This window comes from Canis lupus, chromosome 9 (genome assembly GCF_003254725.2).
Source record: "Canis lupus dingo isolate Sandy chromosome 9, ASM325472v2, whole genome shotgun sequence".
Lineage (NCBI taxonomy): Eukaryota > Metazoa > Chordata > Mammalia > Carnivora > Canidae > Canis > Canis lupus.
This window is the reverse complement of record NC_064251.1, coordinates 37218436-37243599: the sequence shown is the minus strand read 5'-3', so window position 1 is coordinate 37243599 and position 25164 is coordinate 37218436. Positions and strand designations below refer to the sequence as shown.

Sequence of the window (25164 nt, the reverse complement as noted above, 5' to 3'; positions counted from 1 at the left end):
AATTTTTTTATAGTAATTTAAGATTTGGTTTCATTTCCTCACTAGCTGTTCTACATGCTTAAGATTCATGCTCTTCCATGGCAGATTTTTTTAAAGATCTCATTGACCCCACCATTCATATGAGGAAATGAAACACAAAGAGGCTTATAATAACATATCTCAAATTCCTACTGCTCAGAGGCAGAGCTGGAACCCAAATCCAGACCCAGGGTTTTCTCCACTATTGCCAACAGAACTTCCCAGGTCTCTGCACCAGCCTCAGCTGTTCTGAGATTGATGCATAGGGAAAAGAATGGGGTAATTATTTCTGTAGACACTAATCACCACTACCCTCCCACTGATTAATATACTGCTTTTTTTTTTTAATTTTTATTTATTTATTTATGATAGTCACAGAGAGAGAGGCAGAGACACAGGCAGAGGGAGAAGCAGGCTCCATGCACCGGGAGCCCAATGTGGGATTCGATCCCGGGTCTCCAGGATCACGCCCTGGGCCAAAGGCAGGCGCTAAACCGCTGCGCCACCCAGGGATCCCTATACTGCTCTGTCTTTTCCAAAGTACTTTCATGAGCCACCATATCTCTAGATGCCATTACCATATGTCTCCTCTGCCACACCTCTTAATTTTTCATGAACAAGAGCACTTTTATTCTAGTTCTAGAAGTTTCTCTCATACTGTTCTCTAATAAAAACAGGTTGCAATAATAATCCCAAGTCCCCACCAAAAATGATCACAACTGAATTGGAAACGAATACACACTGTGAATGCAGGAACACTATATTTATTAGGTCAATAATTCATTTTTAGCAATACAAGTACAGAATATATCACAATGCTGGTTACAAACATACTTAGTATGGTTCAATGGTTACAAATAGTGATGGGCACGACAAGTTTGTGTTAAGGATGATAAGAAAGGTCATTCTGACACAATGGAGAATTGTCTTAAAAAAATCTATCAATGACCCTAGATATTTCTATAGAAATTACTGTGGCACTATTAGTGGGGATTTTCATGTAAAGAATTGTTAGTAATTTGTTTCATTAAGAGCTCTTGAGCCTATTAAACTAAAATCCCCTGTCGCTTAATAAAGTATAAAAATAGTACTGACTTGGTAATATTTAATAAAATGTAGCATTCATTCACATCATAAAAGTAGAACTAAATTGAAAAGTTTTAGTTACCATGGCAACATCTTTCCATAAAAGGAATATACAGAAATGAGTAATGTTACACAAATGGTACCTGCAACAATTATTTAGTGATCCAACACTTAACTTGTGCACCACAAACCAGGTTTTCTAGATATCTATAATATAGCATATATTTTTAATCTTAAATTTTACTTTTGAAAAAAAATGTGCACTTCAACAAACTCACTAAGGCCACTCATGCTATAGATACCTAGGATTGCAATTAAAGAATAGTATTATTTAATAAATCCTAAAGCACACTCCTTCAGATCACCAACAGGGTTAAAACCAGTTTTCTGCCTAACACATTCCTGAGATTTGTGGACAATACAACTACTAGTGTTCAAGCTGGAGATTAATCCAAATGTCAGATTAAAAAAATTTTTTTTCCTAGCAAGAACTGAGGTCCTCCAAAGCCAAGAGGTGAAATATATACATTAATATTTGAAGCAAAAATAAAACTCTTAAAAAAGTTTGTACTTATATAAATAAGTATTTTTCCAGTAGTAACTTTGTCATCCAGAAAAGGAACAATTTGCAATCAGCAAGGCTACAAATTCTGGGGGAAAAAAAATAAAGACCAAGTGGCAGTTAAGAATACCTGCTACTAAGCAAACTATTGTTTCAATTTGTAAAGTATGGCCAAAAGCTTTAGTCATATTTTAGGTGTGTTTACTGTTCAGCACTCTGTTTGCATGCAAGGAGCCCCCAAATGGCACTCTCATTTATTTATAAGGTAGCAGCCTCTGTACTTAATTTTCACAACATTATGAATTCTTCCCAAACAGGCTAGGATTGAAGGCCTTTGTCAAATCCTTTTTCACAAATGAGCGCATACTTGCACAAGGATTATTACAGACAACACTGAGTTTGTTTTTAACCAAGCAGAGACAGAGCTTTGATGGTGATAAGGGTCCTAGAGCTTTGGGCAAAGTGGGCTTTGGGGACCCATAAAAACTGTGGTCTAAAAAGCCCAATTGGTTCTATTACACTGGATGTAGGACTATCTGTGTGGCACAGGAGTATTACAGAGCCCCCTGATGCACCCAATTTGAGTAGCACCAAACTTTAGAAAAAAGACTGGGTAAGAGAGAAGAAATCAAAGTCAGGGAAGGATGAGACCAAAGACCCCTTATTTAACATTATTTTGTTGAAGTTCCAGAAAAATCTTTAAGTTGGTCTAGGCTTCCTTACACCTACCCCACCATATGTGAAAAGTTTGTGCAAGCTATTGGTTATTGTGAGGTAAATTTTACTCTTTTCTTCGAGATTCTTTTTAACCCCATAAAGCACGGTGACATTCACCTCTCTAAATGACCCTAAGCATCCCTAGGAAAAGGAAAAATCTCACACTTAAAAAAAAATTAAGGTATTATCCTTCATCAGAACCAGAATTAACAGCATACTGTTTGTTCTATCATTAACAGGCTGTCAATCTCTTTTCTCAGCCTACAGTGTTTGCATTAAATCCAATTGTATGGATTTACAGAAAACTACATTAAAACACTGGTATAGGGAAACTAACTTTTTTTTTTAGAAAAACTGGCTGCCACTTAACAATATCACCCTGTGATCTTAGGCTTCTAAATATCATGTTGCTTTATCATTGAGTGTGAGCTAGGTTGAGTTCAAACTGAATTAAGAGAGGATGAGGCCTTAAATCATTTGCTTGGTTTTATCCTAGGAAATGCTATATGTGCACAAAACCAAGAGATACAGATTGATTAAAAAAAAAAAAAAACTTCATATGGAAACGTAAGTTTCAAAATATTTATTGAAAAACAATTTACCATGACATTCCTATACCACAAACATACCACAGGACTCTAAATAACCAACAAAAGTATACAAAGCCTATCCTGAAAATATCTTTGGAGGTATTAAATATATAGGCCCATGAGGATAGAGCTGAGTAACTTAATAAATGTCAGTCCTCGGTCACACAGACTATTTGGTAATTAATAAAGACGTGCCTCTTGGCATTAGGCTTTGAACTGGGAGGGGAGGTGCAGGTGTGCCAATGTACTCTTCTTAAAATTAAAAAGAAAATAATTCAATTTGAGGAATAAACCCAGGTTTTGAAATCATAGTTATAATATTAGGATCTAGGCTTGCTTCATCTCTTTATGTGCCTCCCCCAGTAGTCAGTACCCTCCTGGGGACTTAAAAACACTGGCTCATAACTAAAAAGACTGTAAATAACAGTTTTAAACAAGATTAGGTTTGCAAAGTTCAAAAAAGTGTTTAAAATCAAATTTACCTGAAATCTCCAAATAATTTTTTCTGTACTCAATGTGGCAGTTTAGATTTCTTCCCCACTCTAATCCCAACGTGCATGTTAAAAGAAAACCAAAATTCAACACACATCCATTCACCCACAGACTACTCCAAGCATTAGCCAAGAGCAACATCTCTAACAGCCAAATCATGAACCCCTGAAAATAGGGGGGAAACCCTGATTCTTAACTATAGAAGCACCAAATAGGCCACTATAGTAAGAATTGAGGTAACAGCAAAAGACCTTTCTGTTTCTTGAATCGCTACATGTTGCAACTTTCCAAATTTGAATATTAATTACCTCAACATTAAATAACCTGACCGGTTTAAGATTAAAAAAATCAAAACCCAATAAACAGGAAGATAAGTTAGTGAAATAGATATATAATTAGGGGATCTCTGCATTTGACTCTTGAATTTCAAATAAAATGACTCAGCTGTATTATTATTTACCATAAAAATGAAGGCTCTCTAAGAAGACTTGCTTCTTTTGGACATTCATTTTTCCATTAATCCCCACAAACCATACAGTAAACTTAAATTGCCACCCATGAACTATTTCATGACTCTTAGCCAATATACTTGTTAATTGCATTGATTATTAGGGAAACATTTAAAATGAGGGGGATGGTTGCAGCAGATATTTATAGACTTGCTTATGGCATTGCCATCTGTGCACACTGACTAAAGATATGCCACTGAAGTTGCCAAATTTCCCTAGTTTGGTGTCTAATTACATGAATATAATTTTTGCATTATTATTTTCCATTATACATCTAAATGAAACATTCTACTGATAAAAGTATATGCAGGGGCTAAAATAATAACCTAAAGCCTCTGGTCCAATAACCCCTTTCTACATTAGGCTGGTCCTTTTTAGGTCCTCCTGGTCCTAAGAGCAAACGCTATCAGAGCATCTTGCATTGTACCAAAAAACCCTGAAACAACCAAAGGGTTAATAAAACTGCTGGTTTGTCAGCTTTTCTATTACTTACAGATCAACACTGGTCCAGTTCAGATGAATCTGACAATCCTTCCCTTGTAATAGAGCTCTAGAGTGGTTGTATCCACTTCTCTGGGTAAGGTAACCAAACCTAAGTCAGGATGTCCCTCTTCTACTAGTACTGTGTGAACTTTTCTATACTGCATATAAAGATTTTCCCCATAAAATTTCTTTACGATACAGTATTGAATACCTCCACAAGGAAGAATATGTTAAAAAGTTGTTAAAATCATCCTTACATAATAAGAATGCAACTCTTTTAAACTCTTAAATAGTTTTATTTAGGGGTTCTTTTCAGGCTTCTGCAAAATGAATTATTTTTTTTTAAATGAAAAAAAAAAAAAAGATTTCCTGTTGTTTATTCTACTAAGTTGAAAATATGGGCCAGACTACTTATACATGCGGTACATGCTGAATATAACTGAATATATGCTTATTCCTACAGACACTCTGCAAGATAGGGATCACCCAAATAGGGTCAGTGGACTGGACCAGTGTTTCAATGCAAATTCCAGCCCTAAAAAACAACATGGTATTGATTTCACAGTATGAATTCCCTGGAATCTGGGAAAAGGTAAATTAGTTAACTGAGGTCCTCCCTCAGCAGCTCGGTCCCTCAACATTCTGAGAAATCAAGAAGGACTGTACCACTTCTTCTGTGGATTGGGGGCTGGTGTTGACATCTTCAAGGGCATCGGTCACCGAATACTGACGATCTCGTAACCGGTTCCAGTTAGACAGAACATTGTGATACTCAAAAACTTTCTCATAATTTCCAATGGAGTTGTAAAGTTTAATGAGACCTCGGTAATCATATTCTAGTCCACTGTAGCCTTCACCAAACAGTTTCTTCCCTGAAAGTAACACACACACACATGCACAAAAAAGAGAGAAAGAAAGCTCAAACAATGAAACAAGAGGTTCTTTTTTTTTTCAAGAGGTTCTTAAAAGACAACATAAGTTCAATTTTTAAAATATAGAGTGGTTTCATTTTATTCCCTAAGATAAGTGAGAAACTAATGAGATTGGGTACCCACAGACAAGATAAATATATTTGATTACATGAGAAATAAGAACTTCTGTTCTTTTAAAGGCACCATTTAGAAACAAGCAGCAGAAGGCACCTGGGTGGCTCAGTAGTTGAGCCTCTACCTTTGGCTCACATCATGATCCCAGGGTCCTGGGATTGAGTCCTGCATCAGGCTCCTTGCAGGGAGCCTGTTTCTCCCTCCACCTGTGTCTCATTACCTATCTGCAGCACACATAACCGACAAAGGGCTTGCTGCATCCATAGTGTATAAAGACATTCTGCAAACCAATAAGGAATGACAGACAATTCAATATAAAAATAAGGAATTTTTAAAGTAAACTCTACCCCCAACATGGGGCTCAAACCCATGACCCTGAAATCAAGAGTTACATGCTCTACCAACTGAGCCAGCCAGGAATCCCAAGAACAGGGAAAAATTTTAACAGGCACATTAGATGAGGACTACAGTATCTTATTTTATAATAGGCCTGAAATGGAAACAATCCAAATGTTCTAAATATCCATTAACAGTAGAATGGATAAATAATGATATATTAATCCAAAAAATATTATATAGCACTGGAAATTAATAAGTGATAGTGATATGGAACAACACAAATGCATTTCACAATTCATGTTCACCAAAAGAAACTGAACATGTAAAAACATACATTGTATGATTCCACTGGTATCAAGTTCAAAAACAGGTAGACCTCATCTATGATGTCAAAGTCAGAAGAAGGGAAGTGGAGGGAGTAGTAATTACATAATTAGTTTACAATAACTGCTTTTGCTTATACTTGTAACTCTGCCTAAACTGTTATACTTCTTACTACTAGCTTCAACATCAATAAATCATCTTTAGCAAAATGTTTCAGATGATCTTGGAGTGGCTTCTGGATATCCTTAGCAGCTTTAAAGTCATTTAAGTCTTAGTAATTACACTTCCCTTACACAACATATAAGATATGTTGACATGTTGATTTTTAATCAATTAAGAAAATTTTATTTTTTTTGACTAAGAAAATTTTAAAATAACATACCAATTGCTATTGATCGCAAATAAAGTTTCTCAGCATTTTCATACTGATTCATGTCGTAATTGTATAAAGAAGCCAGATGTCCCACTGAAAGGGCTACTTCATAATCTTCCTGACCAAGAAGTTGCTCTTTTATCTGAATTGCTTTGATATGCATTTCTTCAGCTTCCTGAAAAATAATTAAGCTGTATTAGCCATTAGATTATACTATTTTTTATATAAACAATTCTTACACAATGAGTAAGACTACTCTAAATGCAAAGGCATGGATGGCATAAGATGATCAGATCAGAGGACATACTATGTTAATCGAAAAGTTGCCTAAGGGACGCATTACTTGTTTGGGAAGCTATACATATAAGCTCACGATAGTAACTATGTTCTATGCCAAAAACGAGAAAATTTGTCCTGGTAATAATAAGTTGTTAGAAGAAACGAACATCATAACTTTCTAAAATGAAAATTATTTGTTATCATCCTCCAAAATTTAATTGAACCTTGTTAAGAAACTCCATACTATAAAATGTTCAATTACATAGGTTAACGCTTTATTTTTTCAAATTCTGACAATTTTTATTCCAACAAACAAAACTCAGGTTGAGGGATATGTAGATGGATTTTTAGGTGAAAAAGAATGTCTTAGGTAGTGACTCTCATCCTTTCCTTATTGTAACCCTAAAATGAACAATATTAATAATTTATAACCCAAAATTTTAAAGGAGAACTAATTTAGTTAAATTTTTATCACTACAATTAATACTTGTGGGTAGCCCTGGTGGCTTAGTGGTTTAGTGCTGCCTTCAGCCCAGGGCATGATCCTGGAGACCTGGGATCAAGTCCTATGTCAGGCTCCCTATGTGGAGCCTGTTTCTTCCTCTGCCTGTGTCTCCGCCTCTCTCTCTTCCCCCGTCTCTAATAAATAAATAAAATCTTAAAAAATAATAATAATACTTGTGATATCTGACATTTCTTGCATACCTACCATATGCCAGACATTATGCTAAGGGCTAACACATTTTTTTTTTTTTTAAGATTTTATTTCTTTGAGAGAGAAAGAGAGCGAGTGAGCGAGAGCAAGAGAGCACATGAGCTGGAGAAGGGACAGAGGGAGAAGCAGACTCGATGCTGAGCAGGGAGCCAGACACAGGGCTCGATCCCAGGACCCTGGGATCATGACCTGAGCTGAAGGCAGACTCTTTACTGAGTCATCAAGGTGCCCTCGCTAAGGGCTATACTTAACATAGCTAACACTATTTTTTTTTTTTTTAAGATTTTATTTATTTACTCATGAGAGAGAGAGAGAGAGAGAAAGAGAGAGAGAGAGAGAGGCAGAGACACAGGCAGAGGGAGACGTCCCGACGTGGGACCCGATCTGGGGTCTCTAGGATCATGCCCTGGACTGAAGACGGCGCTAAACCGCTGAGCCACCCGGGCTGCCCATAACACTATGTTTTTGTTGTTTGAAGATTTAATTTTAGAGCAAGTGAAAGAAAGAGAGAGACTGTAAGTGCACGTGTACCAGTTGGGGTGAGGGGGAACAGAGGGAGAGAATCTTTAAGCAGACTCCCCACTGAGTGGAAGCCCGGACCACGGGTTCAATCTCACAACCTATGAAATCATGACCTGATCTGAGCTGAAACCAAGAGCTGGATGTTTAACCAACTGAGCTACCCAGGTGCCCCTGGTTTTCTGTTTTTAGGCTTTTATTTATTTAAGGAATCTCTATACCCAATGTAGGGCTTGAACTCATGGCCTTGAGATCAAGAGTCACATGCTCTTTTGACTGAACCAGACAGGTGCCACGCTAACAGCTATGTTTTAAGTCTAATTATAATAGCCATTTTAGCTTTATGTTTTGATATTACGTCTTATTTTTCCATGGTTTGGATTTTGAATTTTATTTATATTTTGACTGTTGTTTTATACTCTATTTTCTCAATTCTATTGTGGAATAAGGTAGGAGTATAACATATATATATATACTTTGGGATGCCTGGGTGGCTTAGCAGTTGAGCACCTGCCTTCGGCCCAGGCCATGATCATGGAGTCCCCGGATCAAGTCCCACATCGGGCTCCCTGCATGGAGCCTGCTTCTCCCTCTGCCTGTGTCTCTGCCTCTCTCTCTGTGTCTCTCATGAATAAATAAAATCTTTAAAGGGATCCCTGGGTGGCGCAGCGGTTTGGCGCCTGCCTTTGGCCCAGGGCGCGATCCTGGAGACCCGGGATCGAATCCCACGTCAGGCTCCCGGTGCATGGAGCCTGCTTCTCCCTCTGCCTGTGTCTCTGCCTCTCTCTCTCTCACTGTGTGCCTATCATAAATAAATAAAAAATTAAAAAAAAAAAAATAAATAAAAAAAAAATAAATAAAATCTTTAAAAAAAATATGTATACTCTATTAGTTCAGATTACTGAAGATGTATTATTTAAGATTGTACTTTATTACCTGAAATTATTTACTGAGAGAAAAAAGATAGTAAAACGTGCTTCTACCTTAAATTTTCTCATTGACTGGTAAAGTCTTCCAAGGTTTCCATAGTGTTTTGCAGTCTGTACATTAAATTCTCCAAAAGCTTTTTTAGCTAGTTGGAGTGAAGACAGGTGCAAATCATGAGCTTCTTGAAGCAGCCTCTGTTCAGTTTCTTTATTATGACAGTCAATTGCAATCTCCTCTAAAATAAGAGCTGATTAAGAAAGCAATAAAATTAGCATACTTCCAACCATCTATCAAAGCTAATCAGAGCATATGATTTAAAATTAAATTCTATAAATGATTGTGGTTATGGTTTAGAACTGGTAAAAATGAATTCCACATTAATGAAAAAGTATACTTTTGGGGGTCATTCTACTTGGCATAGTATAATGACTTCAAATGTAAGAAAAACAATGGTATACATCAAATATTTTGCAGAATTTCTGCTTTAGTGGACTATTATATTTTGCTGATGTGAATTTCTTATTTAAAGCAATGTAAGCAGGCAAAGGCAAAAATTTAAAGTTATGAAACTGTGTCAAGGAGTACCTAAGCACTGTTGAACATTTTGAAACCATACTCTATCAAATATAACCTTTAACCAAATACAACTAAAAGAACTGGTTTCCTCCCACTCACTTGACCAACCGAATCAGGCAAGAAGACAGTGCAATTTCAAAGTCACATATAAGACTTTCAAATTCCATTTAAAGTCTTAAAAATACATATTCTTTTATGAGGTAATTTTATTCTAGGAAAATTGTCCATATGCACAAAAGAATAAGTTTAGTTCACTGTAGCATTTTTAAAAAAATTTTTTTCACTGTAGCATTTTTAAAGAACAAATGGTTAAAAACAACCTAAGGGCCCAATAATAGAGGGGAGGTTAAAAACATTAGGGGAAAAAAAAATCCACATGTACTGCAATGAAAAAAAATGTTTATAATGTATTAAGTCAAAAAAGCAGAATATAACCTAAAAAAATTCATTCGTTCATTTCATTATTTGGAGGCAAAAAGTCTAAAAAATATTCACCAAAATGCTGAATCTGGATTGGTGGGATTTCAGATGATTTATTATTTTCTCTTTTCTAACTTTTAATTTTTATATCAACTATGTATTACTTGTGTAACTTAAAAATGCAAACCTAGAGGAGGGAAAAGAACCAGTTCCAGAATTAAGGTTAAACTTCTCCAACATGTGTGGAATTACCAAATGAGTCACCCAATCATGTTGGCAAAATAAATACTTTTTAAGTGAAAGCACTTTGGTAATCATTAGAAGAAAAGTTAAAATAAGAAGAAAGTAGTATTTGGTAAGAGCCTTGCGACATTAAGGGTAACCTGACAGAAAGGGTAGTTTCAAAATTCTGCACTAAAGCTGAAGGTATGTGAACAACTCAGGTTACTGTGCAATAATCATGTGTTATTCTTTTTTTCATCAAAAAGAAATGAACAAATGAAGGCATGACAGAGAGGAAAAGGGGGTGGGAGGAAGGAAGGAAGAAAAAAAGGCATAAAAGATACTTTGGCTTACTAACAATGCTATATGAGAGAAGCGAACCTTTTATTATGAACCACTGGAAATTGTAAGTAGATTTGCAGGCAGATACTTTAAATCAGTGACTTGGCTATTTTAGTAATACGCAGATATAATCTAATCCTATGCTATTACCCAAAGAAATAAACAAATACCCCTATTTTAAACCATATAACAAAAAAATAAACCATATAACATTAAAATACACAATACGACATCTATTACAATTAACAGCAAATCTAAAACACACACACACACACACACACACATATTGGAGACTAATTACAAAAGGTACCTTTCACCCTCTTTGAAGAAGCCAGAAGAAGATGATCTTCAGGTAGGATGTGTGTGATGATACCAATAGCTCTTTCTGCATGAAATCTGTAATACAGATAAATATATTCTGGCATTTCTTTTTAGTTGCAAATAATTATTGCATTTTTAAAAAAAAATCACAACTTATAATACTGATGCAATTTCTAAAACTATCTGTGATAAAGGTACTATTTTCTGTTTTTTAAATTTCCAATCTGTTGTGGACTGAATTTTTTTTTTTTAAGATTTTATTATTTGACAGAGGGAGAGCACAAGCAGAAGGGCAGGCAGAGGGAGAGGGAGAAGCAGGCTCCCCTCTGAGCAGGGAGCCTGACACAGGCCTCGACCCCAGGACCATGGGATCACAACCTGAAACTGAAAGCAGATGCTAAACCGACTAGGCCACCCAGGTGTTCCTGGACTGAACTTTTTAAACATCCACTGGACTTCCATCTCCCACAGAATAAACTGTGAAGCTGTTATCACAGCCTACAGGACTCACCATCTTTCCCCAAGCTAGCTGTCTGACCTCATCAACCATCCTCAGAAACAGACGTTTCCTCCTCTTCCAGCCACCCAGGCCTCACAGTTTTCTTCTGAACATGCAAAGCATACTCTCTCACCTAGGACTCTTGCACTTGCTTTACCATCTCTAATGGAATACTCTCCCCCTGAATATCCATCCACATAGCTCCCTCTTCAATGAAAAGCCTTTCCAAGACTAGCTTATACAAAAGTCCCTAAAAAATGTACCATGGCTCTTTACTCTTATTTACTTTATTCTTTTTCACACAGCATGTATTCTCAGCTGATAAGTCTAGTTATTTGTTTCTGGCCCATCTCACCAAACAGAAGGTAAGCTATCTGCCTGTTTTATCTATCAGTTTCCCTCAAATAACTCCAAGGCTTCTATCCCCATTACCAGGTAATTACTGATTTTCTCAGATCTCTTTTCCAGTTCACTGTCACTTTCATTGTGTCCAATGTGCTGTTTAACTTGTCTACTGAGTTTTAATGCCAATGACTATTTTCTAATTCTAGCTACTACGTTTTATTTTTTGTAACAGCTCTTCCTGAGATAAAATTCATATCACACAGTTCATCCACTAAAATGTACAATTCAATGGTTTTTAACATATTCACAGAATTGTGTATCCACCACTACAAGCAATTTCAGAGTATTTTCATGACCCTAGAAAGAAACACTGGGCCATTAGCAGTCTCTCTCTCCATTGTCTTCCATCCCTGTCAGCCCATGGTCACCACCAATGTACTTTCTGTTTCTTATAGATTTGCCTATTCTGGACATCTCATATAAGTGGAATCATACGATATGTAGTCCTTTGTGACTGGCTTCTTTCACTTGGTAGAATGTTTTCAAGGTTCATCCAGGTTGTAGCAGGTATCAGTTGTTTTATTTTTAAATCTGCCCTTTCTCCCCCTTATTGTCCCTCCAAAATATTACGGATTCCTTCTTTTACATCAGGGTCAGCAAAATTTTTTTTTTAAAGATTTATTTATTGATTTATGATAGAGAGAGAGAGAGAAAGAGGCAGAGACACAGGAGGAGGGAGAAACAGGCTCCACACTGGGAGCCTGACGCGGGACTTGATCCCAGGACTCCAGAATCGTGCCCTGGGCCAAAGGCAGGGAGGGGCTAAACCGCTGAGCCACCCAGGGATCCCAGGGTCAGCAAATTTTTTTCTGTAAAGGGTCAAAGAACAAATATTTTAGGTTGTGTGGGCCACATACTAGCCTGAAAGTAGCCACAGACAACACATGAGTGAATGAGTATTGCTATATTACAATAAAAACTTTATTTTCCCTGCAGGCCATAGTTTGCTAACCCATTTTATGTATTTATATAAAATTTTATATATTTAATCATTTAAGGATGCCTACTCTATAGTATCAACCAAGAAGCTTTGTCAGCCAATATTCTTGGGTTCTAATCCTGTTCCTTATGTCTGCTGATTCTCACTCATAGAGGAAATATCTCCTTACTTTATTTCAGAAACATTTTTATGGTGAATTCATCTTAGTCGTAGAGCTAGATCTATGAGAAATCTGTTTGGTTTGGGTTGAGAATTTCCAAGAGTTTTGCATTTTCTCCCAAAAGGCATCTTAGGAGAACTAGCAGTCTCAAAGTGCTTTTTAATGTTGTCCTCAGTTTGGGGGTTCCTGAATGCATGATGCAGTTATAAATTCAGTTTCGAGGCTCCATTTTTGTTTAATTGAGAGCCCAACCTGAGATGAATGACTTTTCTTGTCCTTTTCTTGTCAGTGGGAGAATTTTTTCCTCCTAGTTTACCCCTTCCCTGAGGGTGCAGGCTTGATCTTGGCTTCAGATGAAGGTTTCAGTTCTAACTCACTGCTTCCTGTGGACTAAATGCCTTATCTCATAAATCCAGGACTGTTGTCAACCAAAGTTACAAAAACTTCTAAGCTTTCGCATTACCCCAGGGCACTTATACCATAGTTCATGTCTACCCTGCTGGATTTTGGTCCATGAATGGCCCTTGGGGACTTACTTTCTCTCCTACAAGCTCAGTTATGCATCTACAAAGACAATTGTTATATTTTATCCAGCATTTCTGCATGTTTTGAGCAAAATGTTTTTAGATTAAGTCTGTCGTTTAGTAATACAGAGGCTACTGTATTACTCAAAAATTACTGAAGTATTCAGGAGATAAGCCATATTCCTTTTTTATTTTTTTTTAATTTTTAAAAATTTTTTATTTATTTATGACAGTCAGAGAAAGAGAGAGAGAGAGAGAGAGAGAGAGAGGCAGAGACACAGGCAGAGGGAGAAGCAGGCTCCATGCAGCGGGAGCCCGACATGGGATTCGATCCCGGGTCTCCAGGATTGCGCCCTGGGCCAAAGGCAGGCGCCAAACCGCTGCGCCACCCAGGGATTCCCAAGCCATATTCCTTATGAAGATATATAACGCCCAATATTAAACCACATAAAATCTAAATGAACAGCTTATAAACTGGTATGATTTTATTTTATTTTTAAAGATTTTATTAACTTATTCATGAGAGACACAGAGAGAGAGAGAGAGAGAGACAGACAGACACAGGCAGAGGGAGAAGCAGGCTCCATGCAGGGAACCTGATGTGGGACTCAATCCCAGGGTCTCCAGGATCACACCCTGGGCTGAAGGTGGCACTAAACCACTGATCCACCCAGGCTGCCCCCAATTGGTAGGATTTTAAATGGCTTCAAGAACATTACAGGCATCCTGTTAAAGCTCCAGGAAGACAAATTTAATCCATAAATACATTAAATACTATTGCATCAGGAAAAACAAAACAATAGCCATGGCATTTAATCGCTCACTGAAAAGGAACATGGAACTTACAGTGCATTGTCAAATTTCCCAGAGCTATACTGGTGAACATAAGAAGAATAAGCCAGGTCCTCATGAGCTGTTGCTACATGGATATTTTTGCCACCAAATACTGACTGCCGAATGTCAAGGGCTGCCTGAAAGAGTCGTGAAAATAATTAATACAATAAATCCTTAGAAAACATTACCCAGTAATATTAAGCATCCTAGTAATTTAAATATATGTTCTATATATCAATACATCAGTTTTGAAGCAAAAGTCCTATATTGAAATCACAAGAGAACATAAAAGTTACCCATAAGGCCTGATTTTCTGAAGACTGAATCTAACTTAAAAGGCAAAGGTTTCACAATAAAAATTATTCATATGTCTGGAAATCACATCAGTATTTTTCTCTATATCCTTCTTCATAAGTGAACTATAAACATCACGGATACCTTGTCTAGAGTGATGGTGTAACACCTTTACCTGAGAGTGACTAATACAAGGCCTAAAATAATTGTTATCAACCCTCCTTGTTATTACAAAGACAGCTGTAATGACTTATACTAAATCAACAAAGAAGATAAGCCATCACCTGAGCAAATGAAAAATGGAAAAGTACTCTTATTTATGAGCCCACAAGCCAAACATTTTTTTCCTGGATGGTTAACTCCTAAAACGTTTTACTTCTAGTCCTTCTACATATTATTTAATAAAAGAATGTTGTCTCATATATGAGGAGGGGGTCAAAAAGAGTTGTTTTTAGAGAGTGGGTTATATACCGCAAACAAATACAGGGCAGCAAGTCAATTCAGGTTGAAATAAAAGCAGCATAATTGTTAACATACCTGATAAATTGCAACAGACTGACAGATATTATCTACATTGAGTAAGTAGAACCCATAATCTAGCAGTGTATCAGAATATTTTGGGTGTTTGGATCCAAAATGATCCCTATAAAAAGATATAAAACCATTAGGATATAAGGTAGAGGGAGACAATTTGAAATGGTATTTTTAATAACAATCACCTACCGTGCCAAATACACTGCATGTTTAATTAACTGTTCTGCTTTCTTAAATTCACGTTTTACAACACAAGCCTAAGGATAAAGTGAAAAATTATTAAATAACTCTCAAACAGTTAGTGTGCTAAAATAAGTACAGATTATATAATCAGACTATGATGGTCAAAAGCATCCTCAAACATATATATACATGAGTGTGTGTGTGTGTATGTGTGTGTATATACACTCTTGTAATTTCTTCTCTTCCAAGTACTCAAGAATTCTATTATAAACAGATCTATATATATCCTGAGAAATTATAAAGTTTAAAATTTTGACGTTCATGCCAATACAAACTTGTTATAACAAAGTTACCTTACAAAGCTGGTATACTCCCATCCTTCCAGATTATATAATAAATAAGTAGGGGGAGGGTTCGCTCAATATAGTATTTTCTTCTTTTTTTAAACATAGTATTTTTAAGTTACTTATTTATATCCCAGTTATAGAGTTCTATCTAGTTTTCATCTGTTAATTTTAAAATGCATAGAATTTCAAGTTTTCCTATTCTTAAAATATTTTGATTCATAAAAATAGTTTTCAAACTCTAAATATTATCTGCATATAGAAATATAAATCTTACACATATATTAAACTGTATTTACAATCACTGCATATCCAATGTTTAATTTAAAACTTTAAAAATATAGGGATGCCTGGGTGGCTCAGTGGTTGAGTGTCTACTTTTGGATCAGGGTGTGATCCTGGTGTCCTGGGATTGAGTCCCACATTGGGCTCACTGCGGGGGGCTTGCTTCTCCCTCTGCCTGTGTCTCTGCCTCTCTGTGTCTCTTTATAAATAAATAAATAAAATCTTAAAAAAAAACTTAAAAAATACATTAATATCCCTCTTCTAGCTCTGATAAGACTCTGAAGTTATGCTATGTACTTGTCTAAAATGACTTTAGTTTCACAGAAATTTTACTCTTCTAAAACTATAATTTTAGAATCTTTCTCCTAATTGAAATCTCCATAATTAAAGCCAACCAAAATAAAATATTCAAAATCAAAAAACCTCTGGGTAGAAAGAATGTATTTGAAAAGTACATCAATGCTTTAAAGCCTCAAGTACATCAAGCCAGCAATTTTAAAATATTACTAAATGGCTTCAAAGAGTGAATGCATTTGTTTACAGAATAAGAAGAAATTAAAGGGGATATCAAGCAAGTGTCACCCAGCAGGTCAAGTACAGGAAGTTGTGACACTGTGAGGCTGCAACACTATCAAAGCTTTAGAACTAAGCTAACCTTTAGGAGAAAAATGATCAAGTCCATACAATTGTGGCATGAGGAATTCAGGTTGCTGGAATGGGTGAGAAAAACAAAAGCAAACTCAAACTAGAATAGCACCAAAATACTGCCTCAATCTGTAGTTCAGTGAGCTGAATCATTAAAATTATTTTTTCAAGGGTTTTCTGAGTATGAGAAAATTATAAAATTCTATATGTAAAATAGTTTTAGAAACCAGATTTCTAAAACTTACCACAGAAACTCAACAAATAGACCTTGTTAGTCCATGAAGCATGCAATACCTAACTTGTTAAATAACACAACAAATGTAAAGCTTGCTAAATCCTATAATTTATTAATAATTTTAACATTATATTCACCTTGGAAGCTTGTCTTAAAACATCCACCACAACTTTGACTGGTAAGCCCACTGTGATTTCTTTCATTGCCTCAATGCACCATTTGTAAGCCTAAAAGATATTTACAAAAGAGCAAAAACTGATAAATCAAATTGACAATATTTAATGAAATGACTATGTATCTTTCTTCCAAGCTTTCAAGTACCTAAAAAAGATACACACAAAATATCTACACTTAAAATTTTCTGAGACTCAGTTTTCTTGAAAGTTTAAGTTTGTTATACTCCTTTGAATAAAGTGACACAAAAGAAACCTAGGAGGCACATTCTTTCTTATCCAAAGAAAGCCTTTGCATATACTGTTCCCTCTGCCTTATATATATATTCCTCTTTCCTGAACTAAACCCACAGAACTTATTTTCCAGGTTTCAGCCTTATATTTGACTTCCTGCACTTTCTTCCCCTACTGTAATATTTATTTTGTATCTCAACTGTCTGTTTAGTTGACTGCTTACTTTGTGAGAGCTATTGTTCCAAGCCCTTTATATGCATTAACACATTTAATTAACACAACAGTCCTATGGGATGCATACTATTATGGGAAACTGAGGTGCAGAGAGGTTAAGTGCCAGGCAATATGCTAGCACCTAGGTACCTACTGGGAGAAAAAAACATAGTATGTTGTTCTTCCTCTCCTAGTACTTAGTGGAAGGGGGAAAAAAAAAAAAGAGTAGAACAAATTACTTTGGATAACAAGAACTGTTTCAAAGAAACAAAACAATATTATAGGGGTGTTTTGGTGGCTCAGTTAGTTAAGCATCTGCATTAGGCCAGAATCCTGGGATCAAGCTCAGCTCCTTGCTCAATGGGGAGAGTGCTTCTCCCTCTACCCTTCCCCCTGCTTGTGTTCTCTCTTGTGTACGTATGCTCTGTCAAAAAAAAAAAAAAAAAAAAAAAAAATAGAGACACCTGGGTCGCTCAGTGGTTGAGCGTCTGCCTTCAGCTCAGGGCATGATCCTGGAGTCCCGGGACTAAGTCCCACATCGGGCTCCCTACATGGAGCTGATTCTCCTTCTGCCTAGGTCTCTGCCTCTCTCTCCCTGTAGCTCTCATGAATAAATAAAATCTTAAAAAAAAAAAAAGAAATAGATAAATAAATAAAATCTTTAAAAAAAACTCCCAATATTATAAAAGGATCATAAAGAATGGGGTGGGGGGGGGAGGAAAAATAGAAAATATTAAAAAAATAAACATTAGTTTTCCTCTGGAAGCTTCCTTCACTTCCATTCCACCTAAAAGATTCAGAATCAATTTTGATGTAAAAAATGAAATGTATGTGATTTAGGCCAAAATACCTGGTTTGTTTTTAAGATGCTAAATAAGCAGATTTTGTTCCAGAATAGTAAGTTAAAATCTTTAGAACTGTAGTAGACTGTGATACTGCTTTAAAATATTTACTTCCTTGGGGAAGGATATACTTCCCTTACACATTAAAGATGACAGTGGTCATGTGATTTCTTTGGTCAATTAAAAAATTAATTAAAATATGAGAAGTGAAAAGTGCACTTTCTGGGAAAAAGCTCTAAGAGCAAGTGGCACTTCCTCATGATGTTTTTGCCTCTGCTCTGAAGCCGGTAATTTCTAGATAGAGGATGCTCCATCACATGGGATTTTGATCAAAGTGTAAACAGAATGTTAAGCAGAGCCACAGGCATCCTAAGACAGGATGTAGCATGAGTAAGAAATAAAATTATTTTTCTACGTCACTGCTATTTTGGAGCTTATATTGCCTCAGCATAGCCTGGTCCATGCTAATATCAAAACATGGTGATAATTTATCAAACTATAGCCTCAATATTTGTGTACTTTCCTGGAGCCATCAATGACAAACATCTAGATTTATTTATTTATTTATTTATTTATTTATTTATTTATTTATTTATTTATTTATTTTAATTTTTTTTAGAATTTTATTTTTTTTAAATTTTTTTTATTTATTTATGATAGTCACAGAGAGAGAGAGAGAGAGGCAGAGACACAGGCAGAGGGAGAAGCAGGCTCCATGCACTGGGAGCCCGATGTGGGATTCGATCCCGGGTCTCCAGAATCGCGCCCTGGGCCAAAGGCAGGCGCCAAACCGCTGCGCCACCCAGGGATCCCCAAACATCTAGATTTAAAATAAATTATCTGGGGCGCCTGGTTGGCTCAGTCAGTAGAGCATGCAACTCTTGATCTTGGGGTCATGAGTTCAAGTCCCACACTGAGTGCAGAGCTTACTCTAAAAAAAAAACAAAAAACAAGAGTTCCTATGCAGAGATATATAAAGATGGTTGAGCACTTGAATTACTTTTAAGGTAGGCATTTCTAATACTCAAACTATTGTATATCTCACTCTCATTTCCAGTAAAGTCAGCTATCCACATAAAGGCCTTCTGTGAATGGGGTTCTTTGTTCTTGGCATGTGAAAATTACAGAGAGAGAGAGACCAAATTCTATATTTGGGTTGATAAGCTATGGAACAATCACTGCACACAAGGGGCAGCAAAACAATCCATCATCAGTACTAATCCAGCAGATGTAGGAATTCATCAACAAAAATAACCAGAAGAACATACATAACACCCCCCCTAAGAAATTGTAGGCCTGTTGATAAGGGTTTTAGATTTTTACATGTAGATTTGATGCCTTCTTCTATGAATAAGAAAGATCCTAGCATCAGCATTGCACAATATCACTTTGCAGACATAGAATTTTCTAGTTTTACCTCTAATTGTAATTTTCCTTTAAATATGGAATATTAATGGGGCAAAAATTGATAGGGATAATTATAAAATATGAAACCTAAATGACAGCTATGTGGCAACATAAAATAATTATGATATTCTTCCATAGAGAAAACAACCAAGTATAGGAGTTAAGCAGATTTTATAGTTCACTTTTCAACTATATATTCATCAGCACTGAAGCATTAATTTGATAGCATAAAGACAGGAGGGAAGCCATCTTATAAGGCAGAAGAAGGAGCAAAACAATGCAAAAAAAGGACAAATAAAATCTAGCTTCCCATTAAAATGAATGCCTCTGGGGTGCCTGGGTGTATCAGTCAGTTAAGGGTCTGCCTTCGCTCAGGTCATGATCCCAGCGCCTCAGTACCAAGCCCTGTATCAGGCTCAGCAGGGAGTGTGCTTCTCCCTCTGCCCCTTCCTCTGCTCATGCGCGCTCTCTCTTTAATATGCTCTCTAATAAACAAAATCTTAGGGACGCCTGGGTGGCTCAGTGGTTTAATACCTGCCTTTGGCCCAGGGCATGGTCCTGGGGTCCTGGGATCGAGTGCCACATCGGGCTCCCTACATGGAGCCTGCTTCACCCTCTCTCTGCCTGTGTCTCTGCCTTTTTTCTCTCTGGGTCTCTCGTGAATTAAAAAAAAAAAATCTTAAAAAATAAAATGAATGCCTTTAAGTTATAAGAGTTTACACAGAGCTAAACATCCAATAAAAAAGCATTTATTAAAGGTTCATTTGATAGAGCATGCCCATCAAAATAATTTAAGTAGAGATATAGTTGGTCAAATTAAAAAAAAAAGGCCATAAATCATACATGTGTAAGTTTATTTTACTTCATTTTTACACGTGTATGTTTAAAACACATCTCGTGGAATACTCTTTGTCTCACTTTAAATATTCCATTACAAATGTATACTGCTCTAAGTAAACCTAGTATGTGAAAATAAAATTAAGACAAATAGAAGGTTACGATTTATTCTTCTTTAAAAAATTGAGGTATACCTAACACACAATGTCATAATAGTTTCAGGAGTACTACATAGTGATTTGACAATTTTATATATTATGCTATACTCGCCACAATAAGTGTAGTTACCATCTCTCACCATACAACATTATTACAATATTATTGTCTATATTCCCCATGCTGTACTTTTCATCTCCAGGACTTATTTTATAACTGGACATTTTAGACTCTTAATACTCTTTACCGATTTTGTCTACCATGCCCTGCAACTATCAGGTTGCTCTGAATTTTTTTTTTATATGTTTGTTTTTATTTTACCCTTTGTTTATAGCTACTTGCTGATCACAATGAAATGCAATTCAAAAACACTTACCTCATCATAGTGACTTTTTGCAAAGAGTAGTGCACACAGTTCTCCATACAGTGCAGCTTTGTTTGCTTGCTGGCCATGTTTTGAGAGTTTCTCCATGTATGTCTGAGCTAACTTAAATGTTTCTTCACCCAAGTGATATTTGCAGTTTCCATTTCGCACATGAAGCAACCTGCAAAAGTAGAAATAACATTCCTTTATTTTTGATATTCCAGCATGGTCCTCTTATAGATCATGACTTAGTACCAAAATGAATTAAGGAAAAAAAAATGGATTAAGGAAACTGGATGTGAAAACTGAAGCAGCAATGGAAAATAACAGTCTGGCCCAAACCAAGACTGACCAAAGCACTTTAATAGCATACGCTCTTCCCAGAAAACCACTCACGATTAATCTCACCCAACTGATTCTTTTTCTTTAAATATTTTGTATACATCGTACACTCAGTATGTGCTACATCTAATACTTAACTCTTGTTCCAAATCCAAAAGTAATGCAGTCTCATTATAAAAAATTTAGAAAATGAGGAAATTAAAATCAACATGAAATACTATTACCTACCATTACTTTCCATTCTTTTTTCTTTTCTTTTTTTTTTTTTTTTAATTTTTACTTATTTATGATAGTCACACAGAGAGAGAGAGAGAGAGGCAGAGACACAGGCAGAGGGAGAAGCAGGCTCCATGCACTGGGAGCCTGACGTGGGATTCGATCCCGGGTCTCCAGGATCGCGCCCTGGGCCAAAGGCAGGCGCCAAACCGCTGCGCCACCCAGGGATCCCTCTTTTTTCTAGCATATTTTTGCAACACTTGATCAGTAGCCTCATCTCATATTGCTTCATAAAAGCTCATTTTTTGTTATCTTTCCAGTAAGGGTAAAAGTTCACTGAAAATAGAATTGTCACCTATTTCTTTTATAACCTTTATCTTCTATGGTGGAAAAATATAGTTCTTCATATGGAGTAACTGTAAAACCATGTGCATTATCTAATGAAATGCAAGAGTAGTAAAATGCATTAGATCAGACTACGATACCTATATATCTATATAGACGATGTAAGAACTGGGAGGACCAGACATATATTTATGATCTATTATTATGCATTATGTGCACATATCAGGCCAATACAACTGTCTGAAAATGCTCATCCCAGAGAGGCAAAAGGGCATAAAAATCATTTAAAAGAAACCAAGTATGGAGAATCTGGGAAGCATTCTTCAGGAATATAAAAAAACAGTTATTTAAAAAAAATTTTTTTTTCTATCTATACCAAAAACTTTAACAGATCAATGACCCAGGATGAGAAACATCTAACAATCTTCTAACCTCTATGATTTCTTTGTACAGTCAGGGAAAACATGGAAGAACTTCAAATGAATCAACATATTCAATGAGGTAGGAGATTTTAATATTTTATTTATTTATTCATGAGAGACACACAGAGAGAGGTAGAGACACATAGGCAGAGAGAGAAGCAGGCTCCTCATGGGGAGCCCTATGAGGGACTCGATCCCCAGACCCAGGATCACACTCTGAGCCGAAGGCAGGGATGCCCAACTGCTGAGCCACCCGGGCATCCCAAGGTTAGGAGATATTATTTAATGCCAATGTGCATCCTTGCAACACTCACCATATAGTTATCTGCTTTTAGAAAAGAATAAAACACTCTCAAGCAAAATAATATACTAAGGTTAATGAAAAGTTCTGAGTGGAGGATCTTTTATAGTACCAAATTCCAAATTAAAGCAGAAATACATATAGTAATTTTAAGCTACTCTAGAATGGTGAGTTGATTGGATTTATATTTTTATGCAGAAATATAAAAGTAGAAAGAATGTTTTGGTATACAGAAAATTTTTCCTGCTGAAGTGTACTGGTACAGAAAAAGAGACAATGTCACTTAATTGCTAAATGGTGATCTAATAACCAAGAAGTTTGCAATGATCTGTTACAATGAAATCCATTATGTAGGAAAGAAAACTGAAATCTAGTAAAAGATTACCTGAAAAAGAAATATGTAGTTCATATAATAAAGTTTTGAAAGACTCTTACAGTCAATTATTGACTTACCACCATATTATATACCATCTTTTTAGGTGAAAGGGATACAGTGGTAAACAAGACCATAAGAAGCTTCACTCTAGAGGGAAGGAGTGTTAGGACAGACAGACAAACACACTAGTAAGTAAGACTTCCCTTTAAACATAAATTCTATTGGCACATCTGCTTATTAGCTCAGTCAGTTAAGCCTCTCTTCAGAAATGATCCTGGGGTCTTAGGATATAGCCTTCCATCCAGCTCCTTACTCAGTAAGGGTATCTGCTTCTCCTCCCTCTGCTCATGTTCTCTCTCTCTCAAATAAATAAATAAATAAATAAATAAATAAATAAACAAACAAACAAACAAATAAATATCTTTTAAAAATGCTATGAATATTATAAAAATAAGGTATTATAATCAGGAGATGCTTTTTTTAAAAGATTTTATTTCTTAAATTCAAACTCACAAATCTGAGATCAAGAGTCACATGCTCCATGACTGAGCCAGCCAGGCATCCCATAATCAGGATTTTTTTTTTTTTAAGATTTATCCATTTATTTGAGAGAGGGCGTGCATGTGCACTCAAGAGTGGAAAGAAGGAGAGGAGGGAGAGAAACTCAAGCAGACTCCATGCTGAGCATGGAACTTGACTCAGGGCTTGATCCCACCACCTGACTGAAATTAAGAGTTGGATGCCCAACCAACTGACCCACTCAGGTGCCCCAATGATCAAGAACTCCTTTAAAAAAAACAAAAAACAAAAAAAAAAACCATTTATTTATTTGAGAAAGAGAGTGTGAGCCACCCAGGCCACCTGACCAGGAACTTCTTAAAAGGAGGTTTTCAGGATAGACAGGGAATAATTCTCTTGAGAAGGTAAATTTGAGTTGATGCCTAAATGATGAAGAAGCAATCATGTAAAGGTGTGGGAAGAAGCATGTTTCAAACAGAAGGAATAACTGGGGCACTTGGGTAGCTTAGCTGATGGAGCATCACACTCTTGATTTCAGCTCAAGTTGTGAGATCAAGCCCCATGTCGGGCTCCATGCTCAGAGGGGAGTCTGCTTGGGATTCCCTCTTTCCCTCTCCATCTGGCCCCCTCTCTCTAAAAGAAATAAATCTTTTTAAAAATGTTCAAATAGAAGGAATAACAAATGCAAAGCTCTGAGAAAGGGAAAAAAATTCTGGCATTAACCAAAGAACTGACAGAAGACCAACCTGTCTGAGGTATTATGAATAAAGGGTTATATAAAAAGAGATAAAAAGGCAGAGATTAGAAAGATTTTATAGGGCCTTGTCAGGGTAAGAAATTTTGGTTGTAATAGTGAGATGTGATTTCATTTATCCTCTAGAACAATGCTATCTAATAGAATTTCCTAAAAATGTTCTTGATATGCTCTGCTCAATCTGGTAGAGCCAGTAACCACAAGTGACTACTGAGTATCTCAAATGTGCCTAGTGTGACTAAGGACTGATTTTTAATTTCTTTTTTTTTTAATTTTTAATTTCTAACTGTAATTAATTTAAATAGTCATATATGGATAATGACTACAATACTGAACAGTGTAACTCTAGAAGGATTGCTCTGGCTACAGTGTGGAAAATGGATTATAGGGGTGCCTGGGTGGCGCAGCTGGTTAATCGGCTGCCTTCAACTCAGGTCATGATCCCAGAGTCCTCGGATGGAGCTCTGAATTGGGCTTCCTGCTTCTGCCTCTGCCCCTCCTACTGCTTGTGTTCTCTCTCTTGCTGGAGCTCTCTCTTTCTCTCAAACAAACAAATATCTTAAAAAGAAAGAGAAGGAAAGAAAAAGAAAATGGATTATAATAAAGCCAAGAGTGGAAGCAAGGGAATCAGGACAGAAGGTATTACAAAAGTCCAGATGAAAAAAGACCTTAAGAAAAAAGGATAGGTATCAGAGATGAGTTGATAATTATCCAAATGGTTCAATAGGAAAAGGTTAAACTCAAGCATAGATTGTAAATTTACAGAATGAAAAGCACAGTATTCACTTCTCATTTCTACAATACTAAGAATTGCATTTCTAACAACATTCACTGGAGATACTCCTTCTAAAAAACGATTTCTAGAAATTATTTAATAATTGGCATATGATGGAATAGCAAACTAAGTATTTTAAGCCAGAG

General features: G+C 36.2%; 1 protein-coding gene across 1 annotated transcript in view; it reads right to left on the bottom strand.

The window, feature by feature from the left end:
* Positions 1 to 766: 766 nt before the first annotated feature.
* APPBP2 (amyloid beta precursor protein binding protein 2) overlaps positions 767 to 25164 on the bottom strand; it is a 70278-nt gene continuing 45880 nt past the window's right edge. The window contains exons 5-13 of the mRNA XM_025439579.3: positions 20981 to 21149; positions 16880 to 16969; positions 15240 to 15307; positions 15054 to 15159; positions 14235 to 14359; positions 10850 to 10935; positions 9036 to 9226; positions 6549 to 6714; positions 767 to 5329 (exon numbers count right to left, since the gene is read on the bottom strand). Coding sequence (XP_025295364.1) covers positions 5076 to 5329; positions 6549 to 6714; positions 9036 to 9226; positions 10850 to 10935; positions 14235 to 14359; positions 15054 to 15159; positions 15240 to 15307; positions 16880 to 16969; positions 20981 to 21149 — 1255 coding nt within the window. The 3' untranslated portion in view covers positions 767 to 5075. The remainder of the gene's footprint in view (positions 5330 to 6548; positions 6715 to 9035; positions 9227 to 10849; positions 10936 to 14234; positions 14360 to 15053; positions 15160 to 15239; positions 15308 to 16879; positions 16970 to 20980; positions 21150 to 25164) is intronic.